Source organism: Pholis gunnellus (genome assembly GCF_910591455.1).
Source record: "Pholis gunnellus genome assembly, chromosome: 12".
Taxonomy (NCBI): Eukaryota; Metazoa; Chordata; class Actinopteri; order Perciformes; family Pholidae; genus Pholis; species Pholis gunnellus.
This window is the reverse complement of record NC_136539.1, coordinates 21,957,042-21,983,957: the sequence shown is the minus strand read 5'-3', so window position 1 is coordinate 21,983,957 and position 26,916 is coordinate 21,957,042. Positions and strand designations below refer to the sequence as shown.

At 42.8% G+C, this 26,916-nt stretch overlaps 2 protein-coding genes across 3 annotated transcripts in view; both read left to right on the top strand.

Annotated features, from left to right (window-relative positions):
- LOC306703840 (aryl hydrocarbon receptor-like) overlaps positions 1-10,134 on the top strand; it is a 28,827-nt gene extending 18,693 nt beyond the window's left edge. The window contains exons 3-11 of one of the 2 annotated variants that reach the window (XM_079169962.1): positions 1,473-1,576; positions 2,980-3,069; positions 3,240-3,354; positions 3,578-3,711; positions 4,267-4,463; positions 4,637-4,746; positions 5,250-5,391; positions 5,557-7,231; positions 7,439-10,134. In XM_079169962.1, the coding sequence (XP_079026088.1) occupies positions 1,473-1,576; positions 2,980-3,069; positions 3,240-3,354; positions 3,578-3,711; positions 4,267-4,463; positions 4,637-4,746; positions 5,250-5,391; positions 5,557-7,231; positions 7,439-7,516 (2,645 nt within the window). In that variant the 3' untranslated portion in view covers positions 7,517-10,134. Of the gene's footprint in view, positions 1-1,472; positions 1,577-2,979; positions 3,070-3,239; positions 3,355-3,577; positions 3,712-4,266; positions 4,464-4,636; positions 4,747-5,249; positions 5,392-5,556; positions 7,232-7,435 lie in introns of both variants that reach the window. The other variant, XM_079169961.1, reaches the window with a different exon arrangement.
- Positions 10,135-17,623: 7,489 nt separating this feature from the next.
- Positions 17,624-26,916, top strand: part of LOC306703722 (aryl hydrocarbon receptor-like) — a gene marked incomplete at both ends in the record, with an annotated part of 35,286 nt that continues 25,993 nt past the window's right edge. Inside the window, 2 exons of the mRNA XM_079169779.1 lie at positions 17,624-17,664; positions 22,908-23,095. Of these exons, the coding sequence (XP_079025905.1) occupies positions 17,624-17,664; positions 22,908-23,095 (229 nt within the window). The remainder of the gene's footprint in view (positions 17,665-22,907; positions 23,096-26,916) is intronic.

The following is a 26,916-nucleotide window of genomic DNA, read 5'->3' as shown; positions in this document are numbered from 1 at the left end:
AACATAGATCTGTATGTGTTTTGCATCGTATCCAGCCTTGAAGCTCGTTCTACTGTACACATGCAAAATGATTTCCTCATGTCAACATCTCTCACAATACGAGCATGACTCCTGTGAGTTCTGAGGAGCGTTTTAAACATGACATGACACGGTGGGGCCGCCCGGAGAACAATGGTGAGCAGTGAGAAGGCTTTCCGGCAGTGGCTGAGTCACTCCGCCAACATGAAGCCAAGATAAGCAGTGGAGCCGAGGAGTTGTTGTTACTCAGTGTTGGTAACAAAGTGATGCAATTCCTGCCTAAACTCTTGTTCGCAGCTCACTCATCTCCCTAATATAGAAAGCAAACAGACGCGGTGCCAAGACTCTCTGTAATCCCTCACCTGGAAATGTTTGTCTAAACTGGCTCAGGTGAACGCCGATCCTGTCCCTGGAGCTCTGAACTGGTTTGAGTACAGTCACGTGTGTGGACGGGCCTCTTCAGAGGCCTCACCGTGTGCCTATCTCAGCCTCGAAACACGACGGAGGAATGTGAAACAAGTCGCGTTCTCAGCCAGCGAAGTGTATTAATCGAGCCCTCCACATGCGGTGTCTTCAGGCGAGATGCAAAGATTTGATGTTGCTGCCATGTGATGTGTTTCAAAGAACCGTTATCTGTTCCCAATGCACTGAGCTACATACACAGTGACATTTAGTACAACAGCAGACCTGCTTGTGTGCTTTGTATCCGTCAGATAGAAGATCCATAACTTTACAGCTTAAATAAAGCCACAACATGTCGTTTATTTCAGTGCATAGGCACATTTCAGACGTTCATGTTGAGCTTCAGGGTTCTGTGTGAATGTGAGTGTCGCTCTACGTCCTCAGAGTCGGCGATGAATGATGAGAAGCGCCGACAAAAGAAAAATACATCGATTCACTTCGGTTCCTTTTAAAGCAGACGTTTTTTAACAATGTTGCAGAAATGAACTGTAGTAACCTGCCCACCATCTGAGTTAAACTTTATCAAAGAGAATTCCATAATTATTATAATAAAGACTAAACTGCAGGTTTGTGACTTTGAAAGAATACTACGGGAATGCTTTTCACTTAAACGTCTCCCGTTCCTCTGGGGATCATGTAAAGGTGCGGATGGAGTGTATCGTCAGACAACAGGACAAACTAACCGGTGTAGCTATAGTTTAGAATATCGTTACTGAAACCAAGTGAAAGGGAATCTTAGACGTGTTCCAAGCTGTCCGTTGTGTCCATTAGATTTGGCACAGCTGGTAACAGTGTTGCTAAAATGTGGATTTGTGATCAGATCTCAGCAATCACAGTAATATATATATATATATATACTGTATATATAACTACAGATTTACTAATTAGATATGTTGGTTTAGCCTTTCAACACTTTAAATCCTTTGTCACACAGAGCTGTTTGTATGACCTCTGCTGACCCCTGCTCTCCATTCTGTCACCTTTCTCTGCAGCGACCATGAACACCGGCAGCAGTCTGATGTTCTCTGGAGGGAACGGGCAGAACGGGAACAACACGGACACCTCCGGCTTCTCCGAGGGGGACCTGCTGCTCCAGGTAAGACGCGTTCATTATCCATCGTACTGCTCGTTACTTTTAGCTTTTTATTTGAACAGAAAGCAGCAAATACTGTAACTTTGTGATGCTCATGAAAAGCAGCTTTCTCTTCGACGTGGATCCTAGTGAGCATGTTTGGTGTGACACCATCAGAGTGTAGTCTCATTGTCCTTTCTGCAGGACAACCGGGTTCCTGCACAACACATACAAACTACATTACTACACAAAACTGCATTAGATAAAATTGTGTTAAATACCAATGAGTTTTGGTTTCTATCCCCAACACGCTTAAACTCACTCCGTCTCTCTTCTCCTCTTGGTTTTGGTAACTCCGGTGGTTTAGTTAATAAACTAAATGCCATTTAAATGTAGAAAGAGGAATTCCCCGTCCCTGAAAGAAAGGCCTGTTCTCCATCGCTAACCGTTTTGAAGCGGTGGTCAGGAGGAGCGAGGTCATGAAGCCAGGTCACATGTCTGTACGAGAGAGCAGCAGCAGACCTCTCACACACAGATCACAACAGGCAAAGAGCACACACACACACACACACACACGCACACACACAATAGACACAAGAAAGAGTGTAAACACGCCTCTAAACCGTGGCGTTGAATGTCACTGCTGTACGCAGAAGGGAAAAAGTCCCACGGCCTGATGGATAAGTGAACGTCCCGAGGCTTGCAGGTGCACCAATGCCCGGGCAGACTTTGTTTATTTGGGCGCTAGCCGCGCTGTGTGGAGCTAATCCAGGTCTTTCCGCGCTGGAGGAAGTTTTGACAGGTGAGGCCGCTCGTCTTGGGGCCTCTTGCCAAAAGCCTGGGCCACGCTCTGTGGCTCCTAACAAAACCAGCACTTTGTCAAGGGCCCCGGCCTCGTTTATTGACGTTCACCTGTCAGCCACATTGTCACACTCCGTTCGTCCTCGTGAACACAACGGGCTGTGATTGTGAAACACAAAGGGCCTTTGAGAATCAGCAGCTGGTGCAGTTATTTTGGGATTATCAACAGGCGGCAGGATTTCAGATTTTTATTTTCACAGAATGAGATTTAATCTGGACGTATTCTGAAACGGGTGGAAGTTAAATCGTAACATACATGACTACAGAGCTGTAGTTTTCTCTCTGTGGGGACTTTAAGTTAGTGGAAGCATATTCTGTTTACTGTAAAACCTGCTCAGCTGTCCTCTGGTAACAGCAAAGACCTTCAAAGACTTGAGTTACAGAGTTACAAGAGTTACAGAGATTACAATCTCATTCATGTTGTTAATTAGTGTGGCAACCTTCCAAAATGCACAAAAGTATTAAGTTAAAAATTGACATTCCAATGAATTAAAGTAAAAAGCAAAAAGGAGATTCCATGAAAAAGAAACTTCTGAGTGTCGACTGACTGTCTGTTCCTCGTGCAGGCGTTGAACGGGTTCGTGATCGTGGTCACGTCGGACGGATCGGTGTTTTACGCCTCCTCCACCGTCAAGGACTACCTGGGCTTCCATCAGGTGAGATGACGTTTTTTTACGAGATACAATAATTTAATCGGGCAGTCAAGAGATGTAAGTGGTGGTGGAGAGGGCTGTCTAACACGTTCAGTCTGTTTTGAATTATTCAAACCATGTCTTAAAGGACCTGAACTGCTGACCGAGCGTTGTGTTCTCTCCTCTGCCGACAGTCGGACGTGGTTCATCAGAGTGTGTTTGAGCTCATCCACACCGACGACCGGTCCTTGTTCAGGCAGCAGCTCCACTTTGCTCTGAACCCCCCGTCTGCTGCCGCGGGCGGAGACGGTAAGAACTGTGAATGGAAAAACAAAGATGAGCTCGGTCTCCGGCTCTCTCTCTGTGTGTGTGTGTGTGTGTGTGTGTGTGTGTGTGTGTGTGTGTGTGTGTGTGTGTGTGTGTGTGTGTGTGTGTGTGTGTGTGTGTGTGTGTGTGTGTGTGTGTGTGTGTGTGTGTGTGTGTGTGTGTGTGTGGACCAGACCAGAGGGTGATCTCGACCTGTTGTTCTCAGTGTTGCAGAGTGTCGGCAGCAGCAGCACGGTGATGTACAGTCCGGAGCAGCTTCCGCCGGAGAACTCGTCCTTCCTGGAGAGGAGCTTTGTGTGTCGCTTCCGCTGCCTCCTGGACAACTCCTCCGGCTTCCTCGTTAGTACAATGTTTCTAGTTCTGTTGTCAAAACATGGGGTGGAATGTGGCTCAACAGCCTTTGGTTGAATTAGAAAACTCATCTCACAAACAACATTTCATGCAGGTCTTTTGGAATAACGTTTCAGCACAATAAAAGCCTTTTTTTTGGCTACACAAAATACAATTTGAAATTCAGTTTGATACATTTTACCAAAACCCCATCCCACAAGTAACCCTAAGCTATGACTTTAGTGATGAAAAAACACACAAAGACCATCTTTTCTACCTGACCCACAACTGGAACCAAATGGTGTAAAAGTTGCCGGCACAGCCTCTTGTAGCATAACAATGTATTGATGCATAAGATCTCTAATCCATAGGTTGGAAGTTGGGGGACGTTTGTCCTTCCGTTGAAGCAGCATGAGTCTCCTAGCCCGGAGCGTAGCCTGTGTTCGCCGTATTGATTGAGAGCCTGCGCTACTGTGCCAAATAATGCTCTCATGGCGAGAGGCTTTATTGAATATTTTTAACATGTAAGAAAATAATTTGATGTTCTTTCACCCCCCGAACCAGGCGCTGAAGTTCCAGGGGCGCCTGAAGTACCTCATCGGCCAGAAGGTTTCCAACGGGAACTGTAACAAAGCTCAGCTGGCGCTCTTCGCCATCGCTGTGCCCGTCCAGCCGCCGACCATCGTGGAGATCAGAGCCAAGATGCTCCTCTTTCAAACCAAGCACAAGCTGGACTTCACACCCTTGGGCGTTGATAGCAGGTGCTACAAATCCTTCCTTTCTCCTTTTTTGAAATGATTTCTTTGCAAACTTTTTGTAATAATAAACTTTTAGATGCTCCACTTGTTCCGCTGTGTGTTCAGCTGCTGCTTGTGGACTGAAATGAATTCCAGTTCAACAAACTTAATGTTGTTCCTCTTTTGTGTCCCTCCAGGGGGAAGATTGTTCTGGGCTACTCAGAGATTGAGCTGTGTATGAAAGGCTCCGGCTACCAGTTCATCCACGCAGCTGACATGATGCACTGCGCCGACAACCACATCCGCAGTACGTCGGCGATTTTGACTTGGCTTTAACATGAAATATGAGTATTATTTGGTGTTTTATACACATTCACATTGTTTGTTTGATGCAAGAGGTAATCAGACAAAGTAAGAACCAAAGCTACACACAGCGGCATTTTGGGTTTATCGCCACATTATTTTACTCGATACAAAATGTTAAAATTCTTGTTTGTGATATTATACAACATTTTACTAAATAATTCAAAGAAAAAAAGCTTAAAAGATCAGTGAAATACATAAATACAGCCGTTTACTTCTCAAAAGAGTTCATTGATATTTACAAAATGATCAATATTTGTAAGGTTATTTTCTACTTTGTTGTACGGACAAAGTTAATATCGGTAAATGTTTGGTAATGAACAATATGGATCAACGATCTGTGGCTGTGTTTTTGTTATTGAAGAATACGCGGGCCGGTCGGTGGAACTCCTGTATTGCTGCTTTGCTGGATAACCATTATTGTGTGTTGTTGTCTTCGTATCGCAGTGATTAAAACAGGAGAGACCGGTCTGACTGTGTTCAGGCTCCTCACTAAGTCGGGTGGCTGGGTGTGGGTGAAGTCCAACGCCAAGCTCATCTACAAAGGAGGAAGACCTGAATTCATCATCGCATATCAGAGAGCTTTAGTGTGAGTGTTTCATCCTTAATGACTGAACTGTGAGGGGCTTGATTGGTTACGATGATGATCAAATTAGATGGCACATTCCAGGACAGCGGATTGACCGGGTTTCTAAATCATAGGACTCTTGACCTTTAGTCGGTAATGTAACGTGTGCTATTTGGTCCGTTTCAGCAACGCGGAGGGCGAGGAGTATCTGCGTCAGAGGAGGCTGCAGCTTCCCTTCAGCTTCACCACGGGAGAGGGCGTCCTCTACAACACCGGCCCCGCCGTGGACGTCGCGCAGTTTCAGTTCAATAAGATGTTCAGCAACGTGGAAGACATGAAGAAGGACGTGACCCCCGGCTCTTTGCTGGACTGCTTCCTGAGTCAGGATCAATCGGTGTACATGCAGATGCCGGACACCCCTCTGCCCGTGGATCAGGTGTTCATGGACAGCCAGGCGCTGGTCAGCGTGGCCGGCGACGCGTGGCAGGAGAGCGGCGGAGACACCACCGCGATGGGCAACGCCGTCGTCGTGAAGGAGGAGGCCAAACAGTCGGTGATGGCTGTGATCGACAACCTGGAGAAGATGGCTCAAGACGGCGACTTTTGCACGGCTCTGCAGAACCTGGACGTCAGCGACGAGGAGCTGATGGAGTGGGAAAACACCCTGAAGAGATTAAGTCAGGACGGGGATCACCAGAGCAACGTCAAGGCTGAGCTGGACAGCGTCCTCACCAACGACATCTTTGACTTCATCGACACCGTTTTGTTCAAGGAGAAGGGAGACGCCAGCCCTCCCAGCTGCCTCACGGCGGCCAACAACAACCAGCAGGACCCCTTCGCCCGGGCCGGACTCGGCGAGCCACAGCTGTTTGAGACGCCGAGCCCCGATCGTACGTACTCTCCGATGAACGGTCTCTACAACGGCCCGGTGATTGCAGAGTCTGCTCAGATATTCACCCAGAATCTCTCCCACCTCGGCCCCCTGATGACTCAGGCTGACCCCAACCTGCCTGCTGTTCAACCGCTGCAGCTCCGGGACATTTTCAGCCCGTCTATAGAGCTCCCAGAGCTCACTGTCCCTGACGCCTCAGCCCCTTTCCCGTCCTGCGGGCGGGCACCTATCAGCCACATGGGCCCTCTGACGCAGCCCGGCCAGCTTCTGCGGTGTCCTCAAAACAGTTTTCCAGCTCCCGCGATCGCACCAAACGGACAGTTACTGCAGAGCTCTGCTCGACAACCAAACAACGTCGCGCCCGGCGTGATGGACATTTTGCCCCCCCTGATTCCTTGCAAAGCCTTCAATTCTATCAGCGCACCTACTATTCCCGTTCCCTTTGCCACCACGTGTCTACAAGGAAGCCCCTCGTTTGAAACGCACTGCCAACAGGTTCAGCAGTGGCCGCAGAGCCGGCAGCAGAAGCCGCCTCACGCCGGCCTCGTGCAGAACGGACACGAGCCGATGCCGGCACGTCACAGCCAAACTCCCGGAAGCCAAACGCTCCCGCGCGCCGGCCTGTGGCCGAGCGGCGTCGCCGGACTGAACCACGCTCAGCCGGGAGGGCTGACGTGCGGCCAGGCAGCCGCTCACAGCAGCTGCATGTTCGACCAGCACTTTTCTTCCAGTCCAGCAGGAGGCGACGTCCTGGCTCTCTCCGGCTCTTCGGGCCTGAGGGGGGCTGACGCGTCGCTGGATCAGAGTCCTGCTCAAGGTTCCTGCTACTTCCAGTGGAGCCACAGTGAGTCCGTGGTGGGCACGTCCGCCATCAGCCAGGAGAAGACCAACATCAGTCCGCCCAGCATGAGCTCGTCGGAGCACTCGCTCAACATTCAGCACTACCTGGAATGCCACAGACAGACTCAGGTAAACACGTCATTTCACCCAACAGGAAGGTTAAAGGAGGAATGATAAATGATTATTTTATCACAACAATCAAATGTAGAGCCTGAACTAATGACTGTCTTCATTGTCAATTCTGTAATTGTGTGAATGATTGAATTAACTAACCCGAACAAAAGCAAGAAGAGAACTCCTCCTCTGACCTCGTGTCCTCTCTGCTCTCTCCAGCAGGATGCGAGAGGCTCCGCTGAACTCAATGGGATGTTTGCCTCTCCGGCTCAGGACGTAGCCGTGTACCTGGCGGAGTAGAGTCGGCCTGTATCAGCGCTTATCCACAGACTCTCGTGCTTATTGTCATAATGTTTTATATCGTTTATACTCTTGTCCAGTCTGTAATGTTTTAAAAGCTGTGCGCGTCAGTTTTGAGTGAAGATACACTAGTAATAATGAAGTACAAAGCCACAAGTGCGTTTATCAGGATGGAGCTTGAGCCAGCTAGGAGGATTGGTCAAGTAGATCCAAATAGCCAAAGAAATAGGTTTTTATAAGGGAAACCAGGTGTTTTCAGCCTGGGACATTCATTCATCTCCCAATTTTGAATACCTAAAATACGATAAGAAAATAACCGGAACAAGCATATTAAATAACATATATATATTATGTATATATATATAATCATTCGAAACGTTGATGATGACCTTTCTGAAAGATGTCGTCATCATCTTTGTAAAACAAACTGAAAATAAATCACTTAAAGTGACCTGAAAGCACAGCAGTAACGTCAGTTCAATGTTATTACAGATCAAATAATCTGTATATTTTTTAACGAAACTCTTAAATGTGGTTGATGTAAATACAATCTGTAATCCAACTGGTTAGTATTCGTTTCACCAAAAGAGCCTCGCTCAGATGTACAGCGGGTCACACGCGCAACAATCAATGTGCTTCTGTGGAGAGATGCTGCCGAGGACCAACAGTACACACGAGCAGAGCAGTCAGGACACGACGACCCTTCTGATTGTCACATCAACTCTGCTTCCTGTAAGCTTCTGTCTGGGATGAAAGCATTTTCATTTGTCGCATTATTTTTCATTTCAGTGACGTGTTGTTGTTGTTTTTTTAAACTGAACATAAGCATCGCTGCAGTTGAGTTCTTTTGAACGCACTGCTGCAGATATTAGACTCGAGGGTCGCTTTGAGATGCAGCTTATTATATTCAGTAATGGAACTTAATGTAAACTGGAAGTCCCGTGACAATGAGCCTTAATAAGATATCAGTCCGTCAATAAAACCCTTCCTCGTGCCACATCGGCCCCGCACTGTAATCACGCACTCGTCTCAACAGAACGCGGGGTGCTTGTGAGAAGAAAAAGAGTCTCAGACGTACATGAGTCACAGTCTGAACGATCTCCCAACTATTCTACAAACAGTGAAGTAGTTTTTTACGGGAAAGCTTTCTCAAAGATTGCTCCAACACACAGTCGATACCGTCGGCCCCGTTCCGTTGGCCCGCTCCTGAGAATGACGCGTGAGCCGCCGCCGCTCTACGCTCTTCCAACAGTTACCAAAACCGATGGTGCCTTCAGGTGCTCTTCAGTCAAAGAAAAACGTCACATCTGTCGCAGCAAACTTGCCCCTCAAACGGACAACAGAATGCTAAGAACCCCAGACAGTAAATGAACACGTTGAACGAGGGAGCGGGGTACAGATGACACCTCCTCCCGTTCATCTCCATCCTTCAGAGGTGTGCACTGCATGGGATGTATTTTCTAAAATCAAATGCACAACTTGAAAGGATGGTCTTCTGTTCCATTCTCCCATATCTTGTGGTCCTACATAGGAACGCCCTAAAACGTGTATCGACCCAAACATTAATTTATATGATGGCTTCATGACCATACGCATTTTTTCTTGTGCCTTCGTTCCGAGTGGGCAGCTTAAAACGTATCTTCATGCAAATGTATCCGTGCCTTCTTGTATAGTAACATATTATTTTCTAAGGCCATCCTTCAGAGCTGCACTAATATAAGGGAAGTGTCCATAGGGGATGCAGTGTGTTTACTCTAGAGTAAAGCTTTTATCCTTAAGTGCATTTCAAGGCTCCGAGGAATCTCTTTAAAGTCCACTCTCCATCACACAGAACGTCCGAAACAATGGAAACAAGGGAAAATACTTAAACGTGACCTATCTCTGTCGAGGTGGTAAGATTTCTTGCATTGATGAGTAAACAGGTCCCACAATGCACTCTGTCCATATGTACTTTGTTCCTTCTCTTCATCGTGGCTCCGTTATATCTGCTCTTCTATACCAGGTCTTTATTTCCACACTACAAGAAATGGTTTGGATGAACCCGAGTGAGGTAAACATGGCAGCTCGATCGTATTTCTGCTGCACTGTGGGAAATCACTCAGTATTTTTACCTTTTTCGTTTTTGGAAATAGCTTTCAGTGAAATGCTTAAAAATGGTGAAAACATCAATAAAATGATGGTAAAGGTGTCGGGGCACAGATGTAATGTGCCCCCCCCCCCCCTGCTGTGTCCTTTCTGCTAGTTTGTCTTTGTTGTGTTGAAAGCACAATCATGGAGACGATCTCAGTCCGTGGAGTCTATCAGGACGATAAAAACATCACCTTTGATATTGAACTTTAATACAGACGTGTCATGACTGTAGCCACTATGAAAAGAAACCCAGGAGCCAAATGTGTTATTCACAGCTGTGTCGATGTTGTTATGCTAACATGTGCCTTGCCATATTTCTGTTTTTTGTTTTTTTTCGTAAAAGGAAAAAATAGCAGAAATCCGTGTCATTATAATCCACTTTATATATAGCCAAGTAGTTATAGTATCTATATCATAATATATGTTGAACAAATAACCAGCCTTTGTCTACTGTTAAATGCTTTTTTCATAAATATGTGTGCAATGATTCAAAATGTGTTTGGCTCATTTGTTTATAAAACATCCATGTTTAAGGGCAACTTCAGCATTTGTGCATAATTTAACCATGTGCACACGTGTACGAACATAGCGACATTACCCAGCATGACCCACCTCTGCTAGGACCAAGAGCACAGCAATGACATTAGGAACATTACCAAAGACAAACATGTACAAGTATAATACAGATATAATGGTAAATAGATAAATAAAACCAAATACAGTAAAATAAAAAAAGTGTATATAATAGAAAAAGAGGGAGGGTTTTGAGAGGGAGCACACACAGCACTGGTGAGAGGTTCTTTTTTATCATTTTGTAGAGAGCAATGTTGGTGTTGTCCACCAGAGGGCGCACTCTCCCCCGTCTGTGTCTCATGTCAGCAGCACTGACATTTAACAGAGAACCTGAAATCTTTGAATGAGTCTGTGATCACACATCCATCGATATTACAATATGAATCAGGTTATAAGTAGCCTATATATATATATAAATGTTAAACTTCTCTTGGGGCAAACATGGCATACAAACATACAGTATCGCCACAAAAACAAGGTTGATGCTCGGTCGGATCATAATATCAAATTGTGCAACTTCCACCTAAAATAAATCACGTTTTAAAGCTTTTTTTTTAACTCAGCCTGCTTTAATCTGGTAACCTGATTTAAACAGGCATTTAATTCAATTTGGGAAGCATTATCAATTTATTGGGTGTATTAAAAGATCTGTCAATCAGTTTGAGAGTGACAGAAGGTTGAATTCAGCAGTGATTTCATTTAAACTATATACTTTATAAGTCTTTTATAAGTTAATTTCATTAGAATTTAGCTGAGAATATTGTTTTGAATTGCATATATTATACATAGATTTAGATTTTGGACATTTCTTTCTGATATTTACATTATTTAAATACCTTTCAGGTTATTTTTATTTTTTTAAATGCAATGTCTTCTATGTCAGACATTACATTGTACTTTACGTTTGTAGCACAACAAAATGCAGAAAATCAAAGGCATCATGATTTCTGTACAGTAACAAATGTTTGTTCTTGATGCTCCCAACATCATTCTCTTGTCGTATAATGTGAAGGACTCTTCATTGGCTTTTATTTCCTTGAAGAACTAAAATAAATATTTAAAAAAAAAACGACTTTATGTCTTTCAAACCAGGAAGTGTTTGTGGTTTTATTCAGGAGAACAGAAAGATAAATGTGTGTGGCCTTTGTACTAATTCCTTCTACATGTAGTAGATGTAATAATTCTTTTACTGCCAAAACCCCACACAAAGTTATTAGTTTGTATTTTCTTTAAAGCTGTAAAATAATATCCGGCCCCTTTTTTCCCCTTAGGGGCCCCAAAGCCACATTTCAACTGATGACTTACAAAGCCGCAAACCTCAAACATTTTTCAGTAGTTTTCCGCTGCAAAGGCACAATTTAAAGTTTGTGGACAAAGAGCCTGCATGCTAATGTATTATTATATAAAACTCACTGTAGGATTTGACATCCCACTTCTCTTTGATAGTCTATCCCCGTTGTAAGGTTCGGTGTAAAGGTTGAAGGCTTGAGTGATTGTTTGTGCTGCCATGTTTGTTTTAATGGTAGATACGGGGCTGTATCATTTGCCCCATTTTTGACAGATTGTCAATGTTGCATGCATGATATCTCATATTTAAGATGGTATATACTGTATATGTTGAAGAAAAATAATGAATGATTATTTGCAAAAATAAGGTAATTATATTAACAGTTAAGTCATTATATTATACGAATACTCAAGATAAAGGGTCAGGGGAATATTGTTTTTTTTATTTTAATCATGTCAGTGTCTTAAACATACAATAATGAGGAACTGAGTTGCCAGTAAACCTAAAGCATGTCTTCACCACATTCTCCGCAGTGCGAGATTGCAGTGCTATTTGCTGATAAAAAAGACTGCATGCCACACAGTACACTACCTGTGTATTGTTTGGGTAAACAGTAAACAGTGTAGCATTTACCGGGGAATTAGCTGTCCACTATAGCTAGTTAGCTAGCTTGCTAATTTCGCCATGTTGTGCCAAGTGAAGCCGATGCGGAAAGGTCATAAAACTTGCATTCTCTCTAGTGGCCAGCAGGGGGCGTCTCCTCTGGTTGTATAGAAGTCTATGAGAAAATGACTCTACTTCTCTCTTGATTTATTACCTCAGTAAACATTGTAAACATGAGTTTATGGTCTCAATCTCTAGTTTCAAGTCTTCTTCAACACAGCATGATGTTCATTTAGTAAATGATGGTCCATTTAGAACTGTCACAAACCAATGGGTGACGACACAATGACTACGCCATCTTCTTATATACAGTCTATGGTTTCAGCGGGCTGGTGGCAAGCTAGCTAGTGGACAGCTGGCTAGTTTGCTAGCTTGCGAATCCCGTCATGCTACACGTGTTACGGAAAATGATGCACGGCTCCCCTTGCAGGCCGACAGGACAACCTTGACTGGCAGACAAGACTTCAAAAGACCACAAGCTCTCTTTCCTCCTCGCTCTCTTGGGGCTCGGAGCATGAAAAACACATTTACAGCTGTGGCGATGCCGTCCCGTGGGACACACAAGTGTCTAAACAAACGCACAAGCTCCTGGAAGCATGAAGGGCAAGTGCCGACGGATTTCTGTAGTGGTGTGTACAGGCGCATACAACAAAAAAACATACACAATTCAAAGTCAAAGGAAGCATATATGACAACTTATCATGAATAAGTGCTTTGCTGAATGTCTGTGTGTGCAGAGGGATGAAGGCTCACATCCATAACTTACATGCACCGATCTGATGGTCGCTACTGCACCAAAATACTTATTTAGATTTGCTGGAGAGCTGCAGACATTTTTGTGATGCTTCTTGAGCAAAACCAGTATTTCATTTGAATTATGAACGTAATATTTGTGTATCCTTAACGGTACTGTTACATGGCATTTTTTAAATTTAGCTCCTAATGTGTAAGTATTAGCAAAGTCATAGTGGTGGGATTGATGTTGACGGGACCAGAGGAGGTGGACTCTGTGTTCACATCTTGAGGCTTGGTGCTCAAACACAATGTTTTCTCCTCATGTTGAATGTTTAATGTGAAGATGTCGGCCATATTATCTGACCAGAGAATTGTTTTTGTTGCTGCTGTTTACATTCCTTATGAAGCAAATTAAAAAAATGCACTACAGGAATGTACTTCTGTTTCTGTTTAGTTGTGTTTGTTGTGTTACAAATGGGCTACATCTGCATTTCATTGTGTATCTCTGTGTAGCATAATGACAATAAATGATCCTTGAACCCTTGAATCCTCAATAAAACAACTACAGACGGGGGACAAATTAAAGGAAAAATGTGAATAAAAGAGAAACATATCAAATGCAGATGCTTTTGTCCACCAGGGCTCACTGAACGTTTTGGTGAATATTGAAATGATGTGAATAAACCGTTACGGCCTTTACAGTCACCAGATCTCAACAAAATTGAACATCTATGTGCAGCACGGTTAGTTACTAATAGTGTAACATAAACTTATTTTACTCACTTCATTTATGGGATGTCTGCGCCTTTGGCTATGTTTGCTTTTTATCTTTATTTCTGCTGTACTCGGGTCTCTCAATGATATTACCTGATTTAATAAAAGGTTGTTTTATATGAATGAGAGAATATCTTGTGGAGGAATGGTGAGGAGCACTGAAGCTTTTCTAGACGCTCGTGGTGCCTGATTCCATTCTAAGACACTTCATGTTGTGCTTTCATCCTTTACATTTCACCAGCTTTGTTTTTAAACTGGGCCACACTGGACCAGGAAGGAGCCTTTGGTCACAAAAGTTGCTCACATCCATGTGCACCTCTACCTACAATTGATTGAGCCCAACTTCAAGAAATTGAAGGATTACAAATCTAAAGCTCATATTGGCCTCTGGCAATGTACAATACATTGCAAAAAAACAACGTACTGAAGGTTGAGATCATTTCAGTGGAAGTTTAGCCCAATAGAACAACCAGGCTGTCCTTTAACATGAACATTCTCAGAGACTAACATTTTAGATTATAGGTATATTTCGTGCATAGTTGGCATTTCGTTGAGAGGATGAAACTAATAAAAAAAAACACGTAGTGTTCAAAATGAAAGGGTTAATCCTCTGGAAACCTTGAATATTCAATTGATACTCTGGACGAAGGTCTTTGACCGACTAATACACAGTTAGTGTCCTTTATATAAAAATAGAACCATAAGTCATCCTGAAAAGCAGGGGAGTTCTGATGCTTGACAAATGAAAGATAATAAGAGCCCACTACAATACAACCAGCATGTTGGCCTAGTTTTCATTCTCCATGTGCTGTGGGGGTCTTGAGTGCCCAGAGGGGGTCTGATGTGGTCATGTGACTCAACGTATAGGCATTATGTATTTCCATATAGCACGAACAACTCGACATATCTGTCTTTGTCTGCTGTCAAAACACAATCGTGTTTGAACCTCCGCAGCTGTTTACACACAGTCTGACAAGATGAGACTGAAGTCGTGAGTCCAAGTGTCCCCGAGGCAAATTATCAGAATTATTCATATTTCATTATTCTGTAAAGCTTTCAATTATTTTGTATTTATTGGATTAAAAGGGTTTAGAATATAAATGACAATCTGAACTGACTGAACACTTGATCACATTCTGATCAAAGAAATGATATTCTTTCATATGTCCTTGTTTAAATGAGTAAACATTATAACTTTAGACTACATTCTAATTTCAGGTCTAACAAATCATCGTTTTGCAATCAAAATTATTGTCTAAAACAGGTATTTGATATTATAAAATTAGCATTTTGCTCTCAGGTGTGTGTTGGTGTCTGTGTTTGATTGACAGCAGGCTGAACCAACGAAAAAAGAAACAAACAAATGCTGCAATTTACAAACCAATGGGCCGACAGTGGGCCTTTCTCATTTCCCAGTTTTGTAAATCCTCGATTCCTTTCCTCGCCTTCTCTCATAGCCTTCACTATAGTGTCTTTGTCCCGCCCACAGGAGATGCGAGCGGAGAGAGGAGAGAGGAGTCAAGGCAACGAGCAATTACCAATGAGACGTCCTCGGAGCCGTCATTTTAAAGAGACTTAAATTAAACATGACCTATGGAACAGCTGCATCAGCTGTCCATTGCTTTGTCATACCGCTGCATTTTATGATCTTTGTTGGACTATGACAGTTTTCATAACTATAGTGGTATATATATATACACAGTATATATATTATAAATTCACAAATTCAAGATAAATACACAAGTTATGTGATGTCAGTAAGGTTTGCGGTTAAAACAGAGCCTTTGCCAGGCGCTACACAAACGTTGAAGGGAAGAAAGTTTGATCATCAACAAATACAACTCATAAACACAAAAGGAACACAACATTCCAGCTGTGTGTCACGCCCAGGCAGCAACCTCCGGTTCTGTCAAGTGAAGCCAATGCTGAAGTGTTTAAAAGCTGCATTCTCTCTAATGTCCACCAGGGGGCGACTCCTCTGGTTGTATAGAAGTCTATGAGAAAATGACTCTACTTCTCTCTTGATTTATTACCTCAGTAAACATTGTAAACATGAGTTTATGGTCTCAATCTCTAGTTTCAAGTCTTCTTCAATACAGCATGATGTTCATTTAGTAAATGATGGTCCATTTAGAGACAAACAGACCATAAAGCAGGGGATGCTTTAGGGCGGGGCTTACTGTGATTGACCGGTCGCTGCAGCTAGACGTATCTGTACCTCCGTATTCCAAATATGGTAACCTCTGTTCATTGGCTGCAAAGAAAACATGGCGATGGCCACAATCCAAGATAACCAAACCAATGGGTGACGTCCTGATGACTACGTCCACTTCTTATATCCAGTGTACGGTACGCGCTCTTTTTTGCCAGCAGCCATGTGGACATGTCCGGGTAAGAACAGGTGTCATTAATCAAATAAATGTTGTTATTTCGTGTGTCACAGCCATTGAGCTGCAGCATGCACAATACCAGGGCCCTGACCCACCTAAATGGAATGCGGCCATAATGTTATTAACCCGTGTTTACCCTGCAGGTAATGTCCAAATAGCTGCGGTGAAAAGGGCCTACTGATGATGAGTCGGCCCACACCTGCATCCTTTACGTGCTGGTTAACGTGCTGCAGCTGAATCCAGCAGCACAGGTGAAATGAATAACATTGACGATGACTCTGTTGGGAGCCAGCGAGCACAATGCGGTGGCCGCCTGAAGAACGTAAAGTCCAATATTCTCTTTCTTTTAGCTCAGTTTTTGGTCTCCACCACCTCATGAGGGGAAACGTCCGTCTCTTTAGCTGCTAACGGCTCCACTGTGTTCACCAGATAGTCGCTAACGGTGTCCGTCTGCTGTTTGCTGCTGAGCGGTTAGTGTAAAGTGACTATTTAGAGATTTTTTTCTAATTTAACAAAACGCCGCCCAGCAGCTGAATCAGGTTATAATACTCCTTGCATTGTTATTACAAAAATATGAATTACAGTCACTTTGTCTAATATCTTCTATTGCAGATCAATTATCGTTGTTCTTCGTAAACACAGAGTTCCTCCCAATGTTGGAATGAATTCAGCTACATTATTTAAAAAGTCTAACCTCTGACCCACATTCAGCACGGGCCAATGCAGGCTCTACATAAACCTCCATCTCTCTCGATGTGAGCGCTGATTGGACGCCGGGACCCGCTCGCGAACGCCCCGGCGTGGACGCGCTCGGCCCGTGTTTCCAGGAGACTCTTCCTCGTGGGCGCGCGTCGCCTCCTGCCCCTGTCCTGTAATTTTCATAAGAAGCTTCTCGTGCTCGCAACCGTCGGAAATCTGTGTCGGGTGTGCCCGCCAGTGGAATGCGCGCACTCGCTGCTGCCCCCCCTCCTCCTCCGTTGCAGCTCATGTCCGGCGCTAATTGGAGTGCAGCACTGATGTAGATTATAAAATGTAAATACTTGGAGCTTTCTATGCGTTTATTTGAAGATTGTTTTGTTGTATTTATAACCCGGAGGGAGGATGAGGAGGGTTCCTCTGCAGACTGCGTCTCCTCTCAGATAATTTCATCTTTTTCTTCATGAGGATGAAAACTCAACATCGTCTTTCTACTTGGAACAACTTCATCTTTCCGTGAGGGCCGATGGGACCGCAACCGTTTCCATATTTTTCTCTTTTTTAATTGATTTTTTAGCGGATCTCATTATTCCCAATCTCTTGTTTTTTTCCTGCACATTTTGATTGAACTCCGAAGTGCAGCGGCCCATCGAAAAAATACGAAGTCCTGTTCGTATAACTTATTTCGTTTGGCTATTTTTTTGTTTGTTTTCTCTGTTTTTTTATTTTTTAAAGAATGTGTTGCCGGTCTTGATCTAAAGGATTATAGCAGAATATTGTTGGTGGCTTACATGTAGCGCAGAGAGGCTCTGTGTGTTTCTGAGGGATTCATCGGAGGCTTATATAAGAAGAGCCGTCATGTATGCAGGACGCAAGCGGAGAAAACCAGTCCAGAGAGCGTAAGTTCCTTTATTTATTTATTTTATTGTAAATGCCAATTAAATTCCCTGAAAACAGCCTCGTATTAAATAGTAAAAACCGACCTGGAGAGCATGAATTCTGATGTTAGTTCCTAAATGCACAGACCCGCTGCGAGCCTGCAGCACTTCTACAGAACATTTAGAGAAACCAGTTTCTTTCATCGATTTAGAAAATATTCCAGGTTTCGTTTGTCAACGCAAATAAACGTCAATGCACCTGCTGGGTGATACGTATTTGTGCTTTCTAATGGGATGTTTCTTGATGTTCTATGATGAAAACAATAAGGTGGAGATGTTCTGTGCTTTGTAAAACGTTGTGCAGGGTTCCTTTAATGCCTGCGGATTATTGCAGGCCTGCAACTGCGGCCTGATTTTAACCTTCAACGCTTCTCTCTTAGATTTGTATTCATAGAGCTATTTAAATAAAAAATACCCCTCCAAATAAGCTTAAAGAACACACGCGTTTTTTATTTAGCATTATTTAGTAATGTGTTGTTATAACGTCTCTGAGTCACTGGGACCCTCGTGCAGGTTGTTGCGCCATTTTCTGTCAAAACGCCCTTCAGAGGATCAGACACATTGTTTATAACGTCGTCAGGTTATTTTTGATTGGTTTAGGATATTTAATAATCCCTCTTATATTAATAAAAACAAGTATTTGTTGAGCTTATACTGTTAAAAATCGCAATTTGAAAGAAATAGCCTTTTATATGTTTTAAGGCTTTGCCTTGACTGTAAAACCCAAACGTCTTTTTTCCATCATGATTAAATCCTCAGCAGTGATGATGAGATCATCCAAATTAAATATTGACTTTATTATAAAGTGTGAGCACTGTAAACTGTGTTGATGAAGACTGAACAGGAGGATGATTCACCTCTGTGTCTTTATGTTGTGCTGCTTCTGCTCTTCTGATGAAGTCATTTATTTGATCATAAGTAATTCATATCCTGCCAGTGAAACATGTTACAGGCAGTGAGACGGTTTCCTTTTAAAATGCTTTAATCTGGGAGAATTTCTTCAATCAGAAACTGATGATAATTCCTAAAAAAGAGACAGAGAGAGACTTGGTGTTTGCAAAAGTAGCACAAATGAAAAATACCCATAATCCTCCTCTTGTGATGAGACGACTCATGATGGACTCAAACTATGGTGAGGCACCTTTTGGTTACAGAGAAGCTCAGATTTGACTCAGTGGATCAGTGTTTACAGAGCAGGGTCAGTGTAGAGGTGCGGTTCATGACGAGGCTTTTCTCACACACACACACACACACACACACACACACACACACACACACACACACACACACACACACACACACACACACACACACACACATTGATCAGTGACTGCTTTGATAACTGATGGATTTATTGCTCGCTGGTTGCAGTTTTCACAATCTAAAGAATTATTGCTTTTCTTTTGTGTGTTTTCATATCAAGGTTCAATTTATTCATTCATAAAATCCATAAAAATAATAATGTCTGCCACCTGAGCAGCCATATTGCTGAAATCTCCAGATTGACCAACGGTTAACGTTTTGGATTGTTGATCATCAAACATGCAGTTTTACGACATGACTCTGTACTCTGGCAATTCATGAAAGACATTTGATCAAATTACACCACAGCTTATACTGAGTGTGGGAAAATATATAGAATCAAGGTATTAAATATGATACAATCTTTTTTTATCCTAGTTGTATACACACATAAAAGACACACCGACATCCATCACTGGTGTCCAGTACAAACAGATGATCATGTGTCTATGGCTGTCGTGGTAGAACTGCACACTGCTGTCAGATCATATTGCTGCCATGTTGTTCATGTTTGTGGAAAAAATAGAAAAGACAGCAAATAAATCTAACTTGTAAATGTTTTCTGATTCTGTTAAATGCTTCTTTATATTAGTAATGTTTGTAAACAACAACAACACGATGCATTTTCTTCTATTGAGAAACAGAAAATGCTTAAATTATGTGAATATATATTTGGTTTTAATCAAATTAAAATTGTGATTTTCTGTATTGAATGAATATCAACACATGAAATATCATCCTGTAATAAGATTATATATATTCTGGTGCACTGTTAACATAAATACTAGACTTTAGGCTTTCCTCCCCTGCGGTTCATTGAAGGCTCTTTTCTGATCTGATCTCGTTACAAAGAATCAACTGGGAAGCAGGTTACACACAATCAGCAATATGTTTGGTCCACATCTGTGTGTTGCCATGTGGAGTCCAACCTCTTTGGCTTGTGAGCCATTTAAACCAATCTTTGTCTGATTACAACCTCCTCTGTGTTTATACAGCATGTGGCTATCACGGTCCCCAGAGAATGTGAGCAGTTCCACTCAGGAACTTGTTTAAACTCTTCTTACAGCCCCGAGGAGTGAAGCTGTTTACTGTTAAAGACAAACAGAAATATGTTTTTTCTTATTATCAATCTTGTTAATCATCCAGTTTATGTTGAGATCTCTTGCAGGGTCTCAGACCCCAGTGAGGAACTGTTTATTATGGACTGTATAAACTGTCAATTGTTGTTGTTGTTGTAGATGATGTTGGTTAGTAACTTGAAAAAAGGTAAAATACCGTAGAATACTTTTAATGTTAAAGACAATAAATGGAAAGTAATTATCAAACAACAATATTGATAATAATAGGTTTAGAATATATAGACCAGAGTGCCAGAAGTCTCTTTACTGAAATCATTTGGGAACACAGTCAGTGCTGGAGATGCACTTTTTGCAATATTCTTGGACAGATTTGATTATTTTAAAAGTTTGACCTGCAGATTAACATTTTCTTACTTTGAACTTTAATTGACAGCGAGGCTGCTGACGAACCACCATCCCAAAAACTCATTTCAACCATCATGAAGTCAACGTAAACCGTTCTAAATGTTTTCCTTTACTTTGTTACTTTTTTGCGTAAAAACACACAATTCAAACGAATAGGGAATAAAACAGTTTTTCTATTGATTGAGAACAATGGCATTAGTAGTTTTAATTCTATAAGTTGCATATGGCTAGTGTTAAGAAGTTGAACAGGTCATTTCCTTCTCTAATATTTATTTAAGTTCCTTCAAACCACTGTATTAATTCAAGTTCCTCACCAAAAAACGTCATCTTCCCGCCGTCATCAAATGTTTGTTGTTGAGTTTGAGCTGGGGTTGTCTCCAGGTTTATTTTGTGGTTTACATGAAGCTACATTCGGTAGCTTTAATAGACTTTTTGTCATATTAGCTCAAACTGTATTTATATTGTGACATTAGTACAAGAGACGGATAGTCTGTCAGAAAGTCAGGTTCATCTGCCTCCTTTTATTGCTCCTTATTTGCAACCGTGCCTGAAGGAAATCACCCAATCAGAGCCGAGGAGTCTCTAAAATAGCCAATCGCTGCTCGGGAGCTCCGGTCAGACTGGGAAACGCTGATCAGACAGAGTGCAGCTGGAATGAGTCCTAAAGCCCAGAAATGAGTCAGCATTTTTGCAGATGCACTTCCCTCGTCTCGAAGTCAACGAGCTTTTTTAATCTGTTTTTGGTTAGACGCCTGAAATAAGATCTGTGGTTAATTAACACAAGCTCAAGAGTTTTTAATGTTTTGTTCTAAAATAGGTCAGTAAATACCTCTGTGGTGAATTTAGAAGTGTCTTAAATAAAAGGCGGCTGCTAAGAAGTGTCTAAACGAGACGACTAAACGTCCTCACGAGAACACGAGTCCTCCTTCAGCTTATTGGTGGAGACGGGAAGTCATGTGACCGTGGTGGAGTTCCTTTATACCCTAACGTTAGCTTTTTACTCCTGAATATTGTATTCAGGCTTTAAAAAAAATCATAAAAGTGTTGTTTATGTTTGAAGATTATCTTGCTGAACAAAATGTGTTAAGTATCATAAACGTTTGTTTGCCACAGAGATTATTTTCTGCAATAATCCAAAATCCATTTGTGGAAGAAACCATGTGATGCTAACTTGGCCTACAACAATATGTCATCCCTGCAGCACTCTATATGAATTAAGGTTATGTCACTGCATTGCCTCTCCCCATCAAAAATATCATATATTGTATTTGTCACTTTACCCCCAACAAATTCAGCCTAGTCTCCTAAAAATGGATCATGGATTTAGTTTTTGACGTAGGCCGATCATAAATAGGTTTCTAGTAGTAGTAGTTTTTTTACCTAAAACTAACTGAGTTTTCCGCAAAGACGGAAGTTTATTTTGAAAAGACCGTATGCATGTAATGAGTAGAAAGCGACACGTGTTGCTGGCTTTTGTGGAAAAAGAAGGAGTAACTTTTCGTAAGATAAGAACCGTTGCATGAGGATACGTTGTTCTAATCATAGTCTGCGGAACTCCACATGGAGAGACCTATCGGGATGGATGAATGGGTTGTCACAGGACTTTTACTGAGGAGGCTGCTGTTTGTGTCCTGTGTGAAACAAAAAGCAAATATTGACTTATTTTAATTTACATCCAGGCGGCAACCTCCGGTTCTGCTGAGTGAAGCCAAAGCTTCATGTGTTAAAGCTGCATTCTCTCTAGTGTCCACCAGGGGGCGACTCCTCTGGTTGTATAGAAGTCTATGAGAAAATGACTCTACTTCTCTCTTGATTTATTACCTCAGTAAACATTGTAAACATGAGTTTATGGTCTCAATCTCTAGTTTCAAGTCTTCTTCAATACAGCATGATGTTCATTTAGTAATTGATGGTCCATTTAGAGTCAAACAGACCATAAAGCAGGGTATGCTTTAGGGCGGGGCTTACTGTGATTGACAGTAACTTCTGTTCATTGTTTGCGGAAAAAAACATGGCGACGGCCATACTCGAGGCCTCATTACGGCAGTCCACGTACCGATGGGTGACGTCACAATGACTACGTCCACTTCTTATATACAGTCTATGTTTACATCAGTAAATAACGTAACACACAAACTAATTTTGAGCCAAACCACGATTTTTAAACTTAACCAAATCATGTTTAAAACTGCGGGTGCAATCAGGGATGAAATACGTTTGCTTTGAAACATAATTGAGAATTCAGTTTAGGTTGTATGGGAACCGACTTTTGGAGGAGACATTTGTTTTGACCCAAAATGTCCTCCCAGCGCCACACTGAAAGCAAGGCAAACCCATTTTAAATTGGTTTGGGGTCCTCTGTTGGTGCCTACTGATGAGTTTATTGTGACCTGTTTCTCCGTTTATCATGTCCATCAGGGTGAAGCAGGCACCGACTGAAGGGGCCAAGTCCAACCCGTCCAAACGTCACCGAGACAGGTTGAACGGGGAGCTGGAGCGGTTGGCCAGCCTGCTGCCGTTCCCCGAGGAGGTCACCGCCAGTCTGGACAAACTCTCCATCCTCCGCCTGAGTGTCAGCTACCTGCGGGCCAAGAACTTCTTCTCTGGTAAATTTACTGAATCTGTGGTGCTCTGCGTACAACAGGAATGGCTTTGTAACTTCATATCATTCATCATGCAGTTGAATTTTCTCCTGAATGTGTGTTGCTATTCGGTTGAGTCCTTTTACATAAGAGCAGTCACATGGACGCATTGATCGCGTCTGTCACATAAACCTGTTTCCAATTAGTTGGGACAGTTTTGGGAAGTCGTCTCGTGTGCCATGAAACTCAGAGAAGATCGATATCAAATTAATGAGCTTCTGTATGTGTCCAGCACACAGAGAGAGGTCTGCGATGAGTTTAGCCTAGCTTAGCACAAAGACTGAAAGCAAGTGGAAACTGCTAGCCTAGCTCTATCATCAGTGGAAAAAAATGCATGTTATGGCAATCCCACAGTTGTCTTCTTTCATTCTAATGAACCTTGTCACATCTTAGTGAACATTATCAGATAATCACTTAAATTAATAATTATAATTGTATAGAAGTCTATGAGAAAATGACTCTACTTCTCTCTTGATTTATTACCTCAGTAAACATTGTAAACATGAGTTTATGGTCTCAATCTCTAGTTTCAAGTCTTCTTCAATACAGCATGATGTTCATTTAGTAAATGATGGTCCATTTAGAGTCAAACAGACCATAAAGCAGGGGATGCTTTAGGGGCGGGACTTACTGTGATTGACAGGTCGTTGCTACGACGTTGTCCCCGTCTGGGAGTCGTCCATGTCTTCGTCTTACAACATTAACTCCTTTTACAGTGTGTCTTCAATTCAAGAAAGTTGATTGTAATTTTTTCGTTGCCTAAAATTGTCTTATTCAGCGTTCGGTTGTACTTAGCTCCTCCCTCTTGTTTTGTTGTCTGGTCGCAAAAAAAAAACAAGATGGCGACGGACAAAATTACATGAGAGTGTAAACAAAGGAGAAACAAACACATACATACGATGTATAACATAAAGCACTGCCTCTCCAGAACATCTTCACGGGAGCTCTAGTTTAATTTTTTATTTATATTTCATGCTTTTGAAGTTTTTACATTTTTTAACACCCTGCAGATAAACATGAATATAAAACATCATAAACCTCTTTATATACAGAAAGAAAGAAATGAGTTTTTTGTAGAAATGATATAGAGATTATCCAGATATTAGTATATATGCCTCTTCTGTTATCAACATGATAGTTTTATGAGTGTTGAAATATAAAATGTTGTTCAACTTACACAAAGAACTTACAAAGATTAACAATTCCAATAGCAAGTGCTGCAGTAAACACTCATTTATCTTAGAATATGGATACTAAACACCAGGAAGGCCTCTTTCTTTTTCAGAAAGACGAGTGAAAGCCTTTCAATGAGACATTTCACTGAGTCAAATACTGTTTTAACTCTGAATTAAACACCAGCTGACTCTTGGATGGATTGATGCACAAGTCCAGCAGCTCTTCAGCATCTTTTTGCAGATGTGTGTTTTTTTTAAGCGATAAATTCAAAACGGGAAGGGAAGTGGCTGCTCGTCAATGCCTTCAGGTGTTGCTTTGGTCCCTTCGACCATTACGAGAATGTCACAACAGCCGAGCCGCTCGCTCTGTGTTTGTTTCCCCCACATCTCACGGCTCATCTCGTCAAACCAGAGATGTGGCAACCAACCGCGGCAAGAGAAGAGCAACCAGCCGCCGCCTTATTCAGATGTTTTCAATCCCAGAGAAGGGCCCCTAAATTTTTAATACAGACCCACGTCTGTGCATGTGTGTGTGTGTGTGTGTGTGTGTGTTTGTGCGGCATCACTTAGTCCAGGATTAGGGGGTGGAGCTCTGCATGGCGTCCATTAAAACCGTACACGCCAAAGCATCGAGAAAGAGAGAGTTGCATGCCAACGGACGGCCGTTGTACGGTCGTCTCTACTTATGCAGAGGGAAGACATTGTTATTTTAGGCGGTGATCTTTCACGGAGAATGCTGCAATGCGGCCGCCGGATGCTCTTGTGGAGCATGAATAATTGAGAGAAACCCCGGAGTTTAAAGAATTTATGAAATGGAGGCAGAGGCAATGTTTGTTTAAGGCGGCGGCTTTTTGAGATGGCAGTTTGGGGTGAGACGGACGGGATAGGCTACAGCGCCGGTGATACCAGCGTGTCTTTTTGGGCGGATGTAGCAAACGGGTTTCATATTTTCTATTGTGTGTGTGTGTGTGTTGTGTGACTGCTGGGTTCACATGTTGTGTACACGGAGAGGCTTTTGATGCCCTGAGGACATAAAATGAAGCCCACTTTCTATTTCTTTACTGTATTTAGAGCTATCAGTAATAGTTATTGCTCCCGTTCAATAACATATGGAATAATTCGCCGGCTACTCGTCCTGTCAGAGTAAATTATTGATAATGAATTTCAGCACCAATAGGTCAAAGTGTAGCCTATAGACAAGCCCTCTTGTCTAACTGCATTAGCCTACTTCCTGGACGGTTCTCTAAGTAATTAACGAGCTCAGGGCTCTTACATTAAGGAAGCAGCTCCGCGGAGGGGAAAGCTCTGCGGACCCCGAGGGGGCCCGATGCTCCGGGGGCCGTCTCTGGTGGTCAGCCATTGTTGTTGCATGTAAACAGCGCGAAGCCGACTCGTCAGAGGCATAAAATATTGGGTGGTCTGCGGAGCGATGACTTAGCTCCAGTACACTCTGGGAACGCTGCCATTGCTTCAACCCTCGGCTCTGTTTGGACGGTCAGAAGAACCGTTCCACACTCAGGCAGGCTCACCTACACGCAGCAGTAAAATGCGTTAGAACGGTTTGTGCAGAGTTTCTCTTGCTGGATGCTAAATTTCGGCAAGGTTGGGTTTTTTTCGGGCCCAAAACACTCACGGTCATGGCTGTGCGTGTAGATGAACACGTCGTAGGAGTCGAACAAAAGCCCCGGCTAATCTGGCTGACACGTATTATCCAGCCCAGCTGCCATCTTTGTTATTGTCAGGAGCTGCAAAGGGCTCGTCCCTCTCAGCCAATCTGAGGAAAGGGGCGTTGACTCTCTTAACACCGATAACCCTGGGATGGATCACCCCACTCTGTGGTGTGAGGCTGCCGCTCTTCAGCCATAAGAACCATCTTCACAGCTGTCGTCTGCCTTTTTGGAGCATTTATGCTCCATGCGTGAGAGGCAGAACTGTGCCGAGTCGACGAGCCGAACATGGAAATTATGTTCAGGGCTCAACACCGAGTGTTAAAAGTGGTTGCAAAGGCTGGCGACAACAGCTTGTGGTTGCTGAAACTTAAAATACGGTTGCCATTTTTAGTTACCTTTCATGTTTTTAATGTAACATGACACGTTCTTTTGCGGTATGTAAAGGATTGCCATTGAAACAGCTGTTTCCAGGCAGGGAGCTGAAGCCATTGTATCCATCTATGCTCTCGCCAAACGTTTCTTTTGATCGGTAACGAGAGAGATCTAAGAAAGCATAGATACCGGCTTCAATTTCCTGTCAGAAACATGTACTTTTAGGTTGGCCTTTGTTTTAGATGTCTGAAATATGTTTGGCTGATTGCTTTGCTGCCGTACAGGTGCTCATTGTCTGCTTCTCCAAACTGGGGGCGTGCCGACCGCCATCTGCTAACACACTGACTATAGATAAAGTACCTCATACAACTACACTTCACAAGACCTAAACTATAGTTTTTACCAAAACCTAAAGTGTCCACCCTCAACTCCTGGTATACAGAACAGCAGCGGTGCAGCTGGTTGTCACGTTCTTCACGGATCTCTCAGAGATAAATCCAGCAAGCCGCCGGTTTCTTGTTCATCTAAACTGTCTCTTTTGTATCTTTCTGGGTCTTTGTGCTGATTC